This window comes from Pan troglodytes, chromosome 13 (genome assembly GCF_028858775.2).
Source record: "Pan troglodytes isolate AG18354 chromosome 13, NHGRI_mPanTro3-v2.0_pri, whole genome shotgun sequence".
NCBI lineage: Eukaryota > Metazoa > Chordata > Mammalia > Primates > Hominidae > Pan > Pan troglodytes.
The window spans coordinates 107,342,258-107,355,355 of NC_072411.2; the positions used below are offsets into that span (position 1 = coordinate 107,342,258).

Here is a 13,098-nt window from a genome sequence, read left to right on the forward strand (position 1 = left end):
CTGGACTGGAGAGGGAGGTACATAGTGAAGTTTGAAATGTGCATGATGACATCTAGGAAGCTGACATCAAAAAGAGACATTGGAGCCATAGAGATTTAGGTCTCTTTCATTGGAAGATATACTTGAATCCAGGAGCTGGCCAAGGCGGGGAGTCCAGGGGACAAACTGGTCTAAGACAGATCCTTGGGGAACATCTATGGCTACATGGGAGGACAATGAGTAAGATTTAGAGAGAGTGATGGATGTGATGTGATCAAAGATAGGAAAATAATCGGAAAATAAAGACATGAAAACCAAAGAGAGAGTCAATTTCAAAAAAAAAATGGTGGGAATCATCAAAGCTAGACCAACAGAGATGGTCGCGGGTAGGTCACTGGTGATGGAAGCTTGAAGAAGCAGTAAGATGGAAGTAAGGATCCTTCAGGGTAGAGAAATCTGAGCATACCTTTAGACTGAGTGAAAAATACATGAGAAGGGAGAAATTGGAGATGCAGGAGAACAGGACAGGAACAACAAGATGCTTGCTGACCAGACAATGGGATGCAGCAGTACAAGGAATTGAGACACAAGTAGAGGGCTCAGCCATAGGTTGTCCAGCTCATTTAAGAGGCTGACAGAACTTAAGTCAAATGGCCTTTTGCTTCTCAGGAAGTATGAAGTCAGGTTATGGTTTATTGACAAGTCAATCTCCTGGGCATCTGGATAACATGTGCATTTCTTCTAGAACCTGAATAAGCCAAAGTGTTACACATCTGGATTGGGCCCTAAATTCACTTTGATACTGTCATGGCCTGTCAGGAACTATAATCTGCATTTGAAACACAAATAACTGAAGCATATTTAAAATGTCCCAGAATGTAAATATTTTACTGATTCTATATTAGTCTAAATTAGGTAGATCTTACTGTAAGACTGAATATAATATTACTCATGCTTAAGATGACTATACATTTTCCTGTTCTTATACACTAGGCCCTGAAGGACTTGGTTTCACTGTGGTTACCAGAGACTCTTCCATACATGGTCCCGGTCCCATTTTTGTAAAAAACATTTTACCAAAGGGAGCAGCAATAAAAGATGGCCGCCTACAATCAGGGGACAGAATTTTGGAGGTAAGAATTGGAATTAATAGTTGTATGAAAATATTTCTTGGCATTTAAATAATGCCATTTAATTGCATTGAAATATATGTAAATATATTAATATTTTTATTTTGAACCTAATATATATTAAAAATTATTACTTATAGACAAGATAAGAACCTTAAGTATAGAACTGGTTAATGAGGAGTCTAACTTTGTAAATCCCCAATAAGGTCAGTGATATGGGGCCAAATGACAGTGAAAACCATTTCTGATCTTCCCTCTCTTATTTCTACCTCTTAGAGTCCCTGTGAAATTTGGATTGAATCTAAGAATTCAACATATATTCAGTTAGGGCTAAAAAGTTAAAAAGTCTTTGTAATAGTCTTTTCAAACTTGGCCAGGACAAGCCAGAGTATCTCAGGTCACTCTATGCTTTGTCCATATCCCTATCATCTGTGCTAGGATAGCAATGAAAACAGCTGGAAGGGATTTTGCAGAGAGATATATTTGGGATACCAAAAGCAAGAGGGTGGCTGTTTGTTTTCATTTATTTTTGTCTGAGGACATTATCGTCTTGATAATTATATATTGTCCATTTACCTTTGAAGCAAACATCTTCATTAAAAGCAGCACTTTAGCTTTTCATGTTGTTCTAGATCATGAAAGAAGATGCACCAAATGACTACTGTAGCTCCAAATTAGAATTTCCCTTAATCTATGATAATCTGGTGACTATAATTTTCTAAATATGTTTAAAACCTGCAGGATTCTATTGCTAGATTCGTATTTGCAGAGAAATTTGCCTTGTGATCATGGTTCACTCTGCTTGTTGAATTAGGCAGAAAATGGTGCTAAGTAAGCCTTTGAAATCTGCTTTCTACCTTAAGCGGAATCATTTTCTGGTATCTGTCAGTCCAGTTTCCCCCACATAGGAATGTGATGTCTTAGGAAAAACTGCTGATATTAATTACCGACTCTGAGTTCATCCAGCATCATAATGATGATGCATTATGGGAAATATTGTTGGGTTTTGCCCATGTATTTAGTTATCATCTTTTCAGAGCTTCCTCAAGTATGGGAGCCCATTTGCTTCTTGTTTTCAAAAACTATCTAGTGTAGAAGGAGATAACAAGTATTGTGATTGTGGCTGTTCATATGCTTTTTATTCATTAGGTAAATGGGAGAGATGTCACCGGACGAACCCAGGAAGAGCTTGTGGCCATGCTCAGGAGCACCAAGCAGGGGGAGACAGCATCGCTGGTCATTGCCCGCCAAGAAGGACATTTTCTGCCCCGAGAGTTGGTAATGTTCAGATCTCAGTCTCACTGAATTTTTAATGCCGAGCTTAATACACTCAATGAACTCATTATAGCTGAGAAACGAGTTCTAAATCACAGGCTTCATTCATAACCAAAATTGAATCACACCCAGGGTATTTTACCCCATTTGGGGTATCGCATTTTTAAAACATTGATCCAGCCAGTGGGTATATGTAAACAGTGATTCCGGGGCACAGATTCAAACACCTTTAGCAATAAGCAACTATTCAACAGTATGCAACTAATTCAATAAAATATATATTGAATATGTGCTACGTGCGAAGCCCTAGGCAAAACACAGTCAGCAAAATAATTTGTGGACCTACTTTAATGAAGTTTACAGTCTAACAGCAAATAAAAAGATAGCCAAGTATTCAAAATGGCAGTGAAGATTATGAAGGGAAAATGCAGAGTGCCATGATAACATAGAACAAGGGTATTTAAGGGTATTTAACCTATTCTTGAGGGCTGGGATAGACATCTTGAGAAAGATGAGTTCAAAAGCCTTATTAAAAATGTATACCCTTAGACCTAGTAACTAGACTTCAAGTAATCTGTCCTAAACTGATGATCAAAGATGTGGAAAAAATTCATGTACATTGATTTTTTCCCCTCAAGTTCTATCTATTGCAGTGATATATTGGGTCCTGTATAACTGTAAGGCATTGGTTAGATAAATAACTAGATAGCTTGCCAGTGAAATATAGAAGTACTTAAAATGGTTTCTGTAAAAAATTGATAATAGCATGAGAAAATGTTCATAATCTAATACTATATTTAAAAGTAGCATATAAAATTATTTGTGCAGTATCATTAAATTACATTTTAAAACTTGTTAACTAGAAGCAGATACATCTGGGATATCGGTTATGAGAGGTTTTCATTTTCTTTTCTTACCATAAATAAATATTATTTATTTTATTGAAATTGTGCTTTTAAGAATGCTATAGAAAATTCAAAAGAGGGACAGGTGCAGTGGCTCATGCCTGTAATCCCAGCACTTTGGGAGGCCGAGGCAGGTGGATCACCTGAGGTCAGGAGTTCCAAACCTGACCAATATGGTGAAACCCCGTCTCTACTAAAAAATACAAAAAGTAGCCAGGCATGGTGGCATGTGCCTGTAGTCCCAGCTGCTCAGGAGCCTGAGACAGGAGAATTGCTTGAACCTGGGAAGCAGAGGTTGCAGTGAGCCAAGATTGCACCAGTGCGCTCCAGCCTGGGCAACAGAACGAGACTCTGTCTCAAAAAAAAAAAAAAAAAAGAAAAAAGAAAAAAGAAAAGAAAATTCAGAAGGGATTTTATAGCTAATAACAAATAGAAACAAATGTGATAAAAGGACTTGTATTTACTCCTTGTTATTTCCTTTGAATCTGTATAAGAATTGACAAAGGCACATGTAGGTTCCCAGAGTCAGGTTATTGGAACAGTAAGGATTAGTTGACAGAACTGATGATGTTTCACTTGAAGAAGAGAAATTTTAGGAGACATGACAGTTATTATCAAATATGTAAAGAGTTATTGTATGGATTGGAAAGTAGACCTGATCTGTTTCTTCAGACAGTTTCCAAGTTTCCTTGGCATGGAATTTTCTTTCTCCCTTTCCTTCTCTTTCCCATCATCTTACCCATTTTTCCCTTTCCTTATTGTATACTCTGGGGAGATCTGTAACAAAATAGGGAAAATAAGAAAAAAAGAATGATCTGAGTCATGCAGATATAGTCCCCATTTCCATTCCTCTACTTGACTCCTCCATACCCAACCATTTGAAAGGTAGAATCCTGAATGTCTGTCTCATCTCCTCACACTTTCTAGAGAAATGATGCAGAAACTTGGAGTCTGGATTTTTTTTCTAAAATACAGATGGATTCTTCTTTCAATCTTTTATTTATCCAGACCGTGGTCTTTCTCTACAAGGGTCAAAGTGAAAAGAAACAATAAAAAGGGGGGCAGTATGTGTATGCACCACAAGAGGCCCTTTCATTTCTTGTCTGATATTTAGGTTGCTAGAAATAAAAACTCTCCAAAATCCTCAGTGGAACTATGTGCTTATTTCTGAGATAGGAGAGCAAAGAAATAAGTTTTGACTGTGTATTCCGTTGAACTGTGGTCCTGGAAGAAATAAAACCCTGCATAAAAACAGAAATATTTCAGCCAGCCCCTGAGCATGCAAAAGAATGCAACCACAGAACTCCAACTAGGACCTTAAACCCTCGAGCCTGCAGTTTCTGTCTAGTAGTTCCTTATACCTTTCTCCCATATGTCCTCTGGAAATTTTAACCCCACAGTTAATACCTTCCTCCTAGAAACTATGCCCCTCCACCAGGTAAGGGATGCTGATTTATCCCAGTTTGAAGCTCTGAATTCATTCCTCATCAAAGACAATTATATCTGGAAGTTAGCAACTGGAATAACATTTAACATTGTCTCTGGAGTTCACATCCCAGAATTCAACTTCTGTATCCACCACTTACTAGCTGTGTGATATAGAGCCATTCGGAACATCACTCAGAGGCTGTTTCCTCATCTGTATTGTAAGAATTGTTGTGAAGATTAAATGAGATAATACAGGCAAAGCTTGTAGCATAGTTTCTGGCTAATTGTAAGTTCTCAAAATACGTTAGCTATAATTTTTTTTTTCTGATACATGACCACTTCTGTAGTAGTATAAACACAATTCTATACTCTAGATATATTATGGGGTAGATAGATTTATGCACGCTTGCCTGGGACTAACCACTATTTTTGAACAATGATTGTTTTATTTTTTTTATTATTTTATAATGTATTCTGGGATCCAAAATACTGAGTTACAAACAACATTTTTATAACCAGTCAAATTGATAACGGACGCAGCTGTATGTGTTATTTCACCCTCATTTAATGGAATTTAGTGAAATTTGATTTCTATCCCAGAATGACATAGGCCAAGTCCACCAGGGAGCATATTAAGTTAACTGTGCAACTGTGAGATTATGAGTGCAGACAAATTATTTGTTCTCATTGTTTCTAGCTCTATACTAAATTTGGAGGGTATATGCTTAGTATTCATTCCTTTAGAAGTTTCTAGCAAATATCTAGACTCTCAAAAATAGTTGACAGTCAACCATCCAAATATGTGGAATTTTCTTTGTCACCATAGCAAAGCAAGGGCATTTGAGGTTTATAAGCACCTAAGTCACGTGGACCCATAGTCTTCCTATTGGAGAAATAAGGAAAAGCACTCTTTTTCCAACCCAAATGCCTGCCTCGAATGCCAAGAGGCAAGAACCTTGCAGGAAGTTTAAAAAGAGGTGATGGTTGGCACGTGCTGGGCTATTTCAGTGGGAATTACTTCATAGTGTGGCATACACCGGCCTGTTTGAAAGGGCAAAATAAAGAAGTGTGTTATGTGATACATCTTTGTGTTTTCCTTTCAAAAACTTGAAGGTGATATCACTTTGGTCTCTTCTTCCTTATCATGATTGATGTACACACTTGACTTTCCACTGAAAATCTGGCAGGATGAAGGAAGGACAGCACTTCCTACTTTTGTCGTGTTCTATCTCCTTTGAGGAAAACAAACTGTGTTTATTGTTTTCCTCTTCTAAGAAACTGTCCTCTTTTGTTAAGCCTTGCCGTTCTGCGAGCTCTGTACCTTCTTAACAACACTGCACTGCCTAGTTTCTGACGCTTAAATCTTCCTTACTTCCTTGTTATCATTAGCTTCTTGTAAAGTCTTAACACTTAAGCTAAGGGAGCATGTGGTCAGCAGTTATACAGGAAGTCCCAATATAGAATTGTCTCTTGGATGTGACTCTGTCATTCTGAAGGCCATGGTATCCATTTCCTGGTCATTTCTCCTGACCTGCCACCTAAAAGAACTGTGCCGAACTCCTATATTCTAGTTCGTGTCCTTCCTGAGCAATTGGTTAACATCCCAAGTTTAGCAGCATATTTAGCCAACCTTCTTTCCATCTGGGGCAGACCGGGTTGAAAATCAAGTGAGAGGAATTTATATAATAACATTACAACTATTTAGCTGTTTCTAGTATCTTTACCAAAAGAAGGGTATTTCAAAGATAATCTTTCCAGAATCCCATTCTGAAAGATCCTTTGGTGTCCTCACCCCCTGACTGGGTGAGAGTTTACTGAAGAGGTGTTCACATAAGGAACAGTTTTGCAGAAGGTACTTTGAGATTAGTTTTGGTAATAGATTTAGAATCTGAAGGCTAAACTGCTGTGTCTGTGTCTATACTTGAAATGAAAACTATGCTAGTTAATCAGTTGGTGGTTTGTGTGGTCAACAGAGATGTGGCCTACAAATTCTTTTCTGTCTCTGATACCTGAAATTCTTTCTTATGCTAAATGTCAGATAAAGCCGTATTTCCACTTAAGAAAGCTCCTGAAAAACTGAAGTTTTTCTGTTAATTTCATGGCTTCATTTCTTTAAGAGCTAGAGAGAGAAGGAGAAAGTTATTTGCTATGTATGTGTGTGTACATGTGCATGTATGTGCATGTGTTCTTTTTTTATTGGGTAGAAAGGAAGATTCTGCCCTTTCTTTGTTAACCTCTTTAACGTTTCATTTTCTGACCTGCTGCCTTATTTCTAAATCATCCTGAAAATCACAGCAACCCCTGGTGGGTAAAATGAGCTTAAAAAATTTCAAATGTATTTATAATTTCTACCTGCCAAGTTTGCCTGCTATTTGATGCTGGCCTCTGCAAGTGAGATTAACTGTATTTCAAGCAAGCAAGTTTCTCCTGCCTGGCATGATTGAAAACCAAAAGTTAGCCATGTTTGTCATGCTGCTTTGACCTTCACTTAGGAATATTGCTTTTGCTGAGAAAAAATGATGCACATGCATGTGGAGCCCTACTTAACAGTTGCTGAGCTTAGTGTAGTCCAACACTGTCATGGTTACCTGTCCCTGTGACTACCTTAGCGTGCGAGATGTGGTTCCAACTTCTTCATGGTTTACTCTTTCTTATTTTTAAGTAAAAAGTTCACATCTTGAAATGTCAAATTATTTAGCACCATAAATTATAGAATTTTGGTTTGAAATCTTAGATGAACCTCATTTAAATGATATATTATTTCATTCCCTTTGGCTATTTGATTCAAATGATTCCATGCTTAATTAACTGAGATACTTAAGGAAGAATGAATATTATAGCAGTTATTTGTGGATAAGTAGCAGAAATTGAAAGATAATTTCAAAATGATTTTTCTACCTAAACTAATGTGCATGAGATATGTTCTGGAAGTTAAATAATTATGCAAAATCCAAAGTACCTTGCTATATTTTATGTATTCTCCAAGTAACACAGTTCATGTCTTATGATGAAGTCCTTGCTAAGACAGAGTTTCTTTTTCAGCTTTTCCCTACAATAATTTCCATTTTCTTCTTACTGCATTTTCATTCAACCAGTATGTACTGAATCTTAGTCAAGGCTCTGCAACATGAACTTCCAGAGATGAAGCTAGAAGCTTCATCTGAAGATGTGTCCTGTCTTCAAGGAGCTTCTAGCCCATAAAGAAAAGAAGAGTGATAAGTGGATCAAATGAGCAAATAAATTGTTACAGGGATTCAAAGTATGTCAGGAACTAAGGAAACCTTCAAGAACATGACAGCATTTGAAAAGGAGACTTGAGAATTGAATAAATTTCAAGATGCAGAGCCACATGGGCAAAAGAAATACTCTCTTCAGTTACTCAGAGATTAGAAAGTACAAAAGTACAATAAGACAGTAAGCAGCCCAGTTTGACAGATTACCGAACAGGAGACTAAGATGAGAAGTAGTGCTATTTTGAATAAGTTTGGAGGGGAAAAAAGATGTTGGGATATCTATTAAGAGCTTATTGTAATTCACTAGAGGGTACCAGTAAGGAGCTTGGGACCTGAAATCAGTCACACCTGGGTTGAGCCTTGACTCTATCACTTATTGATTAAATGGCCTTGATGAAGTTATCTCCCTGAGCCTCCATTCCTCTTCTGTAACACAGGGACTAGACTAGTGTCTACCCAAGAGACTAGTTGTTAGGATTAAATGAGATGCATGTAAAATGCTTACATTGGGCCACAGAGAATGGGATTTAACAAATATTCCTTGTTATTATCACCATTGCTCATTTGAATGAGAGATATTAAGTGCACAGATTAGATTTTCCCACCTGTTAAGAATGGAGAGAAGAAAATATTGAGGTAGAAAACTTTGGTTTTGGCAACTGGTAGATGTGGGAGTGAAGGAGTGAGAAATATCAATAATTCCAAAGTTTTTAATTTGGCTGTGTTGTGATATTATTACTTGTTGCAGGAGAAAACAATTTTTATTATCCTAGAGTTTTATGACTTTCATGAATCCCAAGCTGTTTTATGGGCCAGTGAGCCTCGGCATTTTTCTTCCCCTACTCTCTACTCTCATTCCAAACTCTTCGTCTTTGAAAGGGAGGACACTCCTCTCCTCCCTTTTATCTCAAAACTCCTTAAGATATCTACTTATAGGTCATTTGCTTGGGCAAAGCTTCCTTGAACCCCCAGGTCTAGTTTATGGAACCTTACGCAGCTTTCCATCCATATTAAGGGTTCACCTTAGCATGCGCCCGAATCACACAATATTATAATTTCTCCAATAGACCTTAAGAACTATAAAGAAATAGTCCTTAAGATGCCACATTTGGGAATCTCATGGCCTGGATGTGAATCCCTGCTTTGCAATTTCATTTAGCCTTTCAGTGTCTCAATTTCCTCATTTGTTAAAAATGAGGATAAAAGCAACACCTACCTTGTAGGGTTGTGTGAGAATTAACTGTGTGCAGCTGTTGACACACAGTGAGTGCCAAATCATATTAATCCTTGTTATTTCCTGTGCCTAGAGCATAGTGTATGCTCAGTGGATATTTGTTGACTGAATGAATGAAAGCTACGCATTACTAAAGTTGGTGATATAGAAGGCTGGGAAAGGTATTGCTAAATGAGCCATTACTGCTAGTCTGTATCTAGTCTGCATTCAGTATATTATTATCCTGTACAATTCTTTTAAACCAAATTAAAAAAATATATGGAAGGATTTTCTCTGAGCAATAGCGATTTCTGATTTACAGCTGCGTGCCACAATGAGGGTTAGGATAGTTTTCCATGTAAATGACAGCTTCAGTGGTTTAAGTTACCATGATGACATTTGCACAATCTAGTTGTACAGTTTACTTGTAAAGACATATGAGAGCCATAAGTATCATGTTATAATTTGAAATGTTAGAGGTATTTTTACAGTATCGTGTTAAAGTATTTTAAATGCTTCAATTTGGGCTGCAATAATTTGTTAGAACAATGGTTCTCAGAGTGTGGTCTCAGGCTAGTAGTCTTGGCATCACTTGGGGATTTGGTAAGCATGCAGATTTCCAGGCTCCCTCCACACCTACTGAACCAGAAATTCTGGAGGTGGGCTTAGAAATCTGTGTTGTAACAAGCCTTCCAGATAATTCTGGTGCTCACTCAAGTTTGAGAACCATTGGAATAGTGGTTTCATTATAAAGAACATGAAGCCTGTAGGATAACTTAGTGGCTATTGCTGACTAGCTTCAGTGATCAAATTTTCAACTTTATGTCTCCTGTGAAAAATGTCTTGTTCTGGGAAAAATATTCTGTGAAATTTTTTAAGCCCAGTTGAGTTGTGCCTTTTTGGCTATGTGCCCCTCATTTTGGCAAAGGGCCAGTGCTGAGTGCAATGCAGTTACCCAACTCAATTACCCCTGATTCATTTAGGCAAACTCAATTGTACTTGACTTTCTCAGGTCCAACTCGATTGTGCTTTAAAATTTCCACACTCAATTTGATTGTGCTCAAAATTTTTTATGTGCCACCTTGTAACTTGTAGATTCAGACACATATCACAGGAGGTACTTTTGAGAGGCTTGGAATATTGGGTTGTTGGTATTTGTTTGCAGTTATACCCATTTCCCTTCTTCCTTTCCTCTTATCACCTCTATTGGAGGCTTTAGGGTAAGATATGTTCCATTGACCCCATTACATGGACAATATTCCAGCATCCACCCTTTTACTGTGGTTGGACTCAAGTTAGAGATATCACAGATTCTAGGAAAGTGATCCTTAAACTGTCACGAAGCAACTGTGCTTAGTTTCCATTTATCTCATTTTAAAGATGAAAGTGAGGTACAGAAACACTGCCCCTTACCAGCATTTACATCGTCAAAATCAGAAATACGACTGGGTGTGGTGGCTCATGCCTGTAATCCCATCACTTCAGGAGGCTGAGGTTGGTGGATTGCTTGAACCCAGGAGTTTGAGACCAGGCTGGACAACATGGTGAAACCCCATCTCTACAAAAAAAAAAAAATTAGCCAGGCATGGTGGCACACACCTGTAGTCCCAGCCACTTGGTAGGCTGAGGCGGGAGGATCATCTGAGCCTAGAGAAGTAGAGGCTGTAGTGAGCCAAGATCATGCCACTGCACTCTAGCCTGGGCAACAGAGTGAGACCCTGTCTCAAAAAACAAAGTCAGAAATAGCTTTTAAGTAAGACTTCCACCTCACTGAGGTAAATGCTGTACCTTCTCTCACTTGTGCAATGTGCTCAGAGACTGGGTCCTTAATCATGGCCAGCTTTTTGAATGTGCTCAATAGCCCACAAGGCCAAGGGATTAATAGTCATTTGCTGCTCCCTAAGAAGTACTTATATCTGGAAGAATTCTACTGAACTATTGTCAGCAAAATCTAGTCTTGATAAAATAGGTGATGATAAATGCTGTGGTTCAGCATTATTAAAACAGATGGAGGAAGTGCGGGGCTATTTCGCTGGGTTGTATGGCTTCCAGGTGTCAGAATGTAAATACTTAATGGCTTTTATCACAAGATGGGTTTTGTTGGAGATTGGAAGGTAGTGGAAGGAGGAGTGTTCTATGTTGTAAAGATCTCATGACATTTCAGAAAACTGGGGCCTAAATACATTGTCTTGCAAAGTTAGCAGTGAAGAGCTATGAGATTTGGCCTCATTTTCATGGTGCATGACATATGTCTTATTAGTGGCGACTGTGGCTATGACTATGCTTCTGGAGACTGGAGAAAAAGAATTTTCTGAGTTTATATATTTGAACAGCTCGGAAAAAGTCATGTTGTGACCAACCACCTGCTATATCTTATCATCCAGTTAGCCAAATGTTACCAGTAATTTAGGCCAGCTGTTGATTTGGAGCAAGCTGGATAAGAAGTTGGTTACAAAACTTAGGGGACAACCTTGATTTGCTTAATTGCCTCCATGCCTGTGATCAGTACATTTGTTAAGGTACATTTGGTGTAAGGTAAGGAAATGTGTTCATTTTGTAAAGGATCTTTAAAGATTAGGGAAAAAAATACTACCTTAATTGATGGTGGTTGACTTTTCCAGCTGTTATCAAAGTAAATACCACACATGTGAAATTGCCACTACAGTCCATCTCATTTTGAGAGTATAGTTAGAAGTCTGAACATGTTTCATCTGCCTGGTTTTCCAGGAAAATGTGTGATCTTTATCATTAAAGACTATCAGCTTAAGATCACCTTTTTTTTTTTTCCCTAAGGGCTGGTAAAACAGAGATAGACACTTAAATAACAATCTGTTGCTACTTACTTCTTCTCCTGCCCTGTCCCCAAAGATTCTCTGGGCAATGACTTTTAAATATGTTCTCGTTATTTTTAATGAGTATGCAGAACATATGACGCATAATGCAACAGTAGATAGGTGCCCTTTTACTGAACCTGTCAGATACAATCAAACATCGCAGGGGTTAAGATGCATTTTTCTTTAAGATACTATAATTATTTAAATTAAGATGTTCAAGTACACATCACATACTATTCAATTCTTGCTGCTGCCTAAATGATGCCCCACCACAGTCCCAGCTCTCTCTTTAAAAAGAATGTTTTATCCCAAACGTTAAAAAGACAAAAGAACATTTAATATTGTTATGTCTCTTTAAGTTTACCCTTCTTAAAATCTGTCCCGGATGGCAGGATATTCGATTATAAACGAGTTCAATTATGTTTCCTTGCCACTTATTGAGTTATATGAAGGACTTCTATCACCTAGTCTTTCCGTAATTAATCCTTTGCATTTCTTAGAGGTTTAGCACCACCCCCCCCCACCCACACACACACCAAAAAAAGGATTGTTTAACAGCTTGAAATGTTGTTTCAATTTTCTTATATTTCTTCTTTCTCCCCTTTACCTTCCTCCTTTTCTTTCCATTCTTGCTTCTGACCTCCCATCGTACCTTTCTGGAACTAAGTAACACTCTATGTGTTTCTCAATTATACAGAACTTATTTACTTCTACTTTACATGAAAATGCCAGGTGGTGGTGGACATAATAGTACATTACATTAAATTACATTAAATACCATTGAAGATGGCAGTGATGGCAGTAGAATAGAGAAAGATATCAGCTCTGAGAACAGCAGAGCTGCCTATGCTATGCATTCGTCCCATAAATATTGGAGCCTATGGTTCCTGGCTTATGGAAATGCCTGCCTTAGCACTCTACAGGTAAGTTACAGACTTTCCACATGACTTGAAAGAGCTGGCTTTCACCCTTCTCTCCTTCCCAGCAGCTATATATTTCATCTTTAGACCCTTGACTTCCCACTGGAGGAGAAAAACAAACAGAAACAAATCAACAGAAAAGCAAACAAACAAAAAACAGCACAACAGAAAAACGGCCAGC

At 37.9% G+C, this 13,098-nt stretch overlaps 1 protein-coding gene across 11 annotated transcripts in view; it reads left to right on the forward strand.

Moving 5' to 3' along the window:
- PARD3B (par-3 family cell polarity regulator beta) overlaps nt 1–13,098 on the forward strand; it is a 1,071,110-nt gene that overhangs the window by 567,606 nt on the left and 490,406 nt on the right. For all 11 annotated transcript variants that reach the window (XM_009444083.4, XM_009444085.4, XM_009444084.5 and 8 more), the window contains 2 exons: nt 973–1,112; nt 2,259–2,387. In XM_009444083.4, coding sequence (XP_009442358.4) covers nt 973–1,112; nt 2,259–2,387 — 269 coding nt within the window. The remainder of the gene's footprint in view (nt 1–972; nt 1,113–2,258; nt 2,388–13,098) is intronic.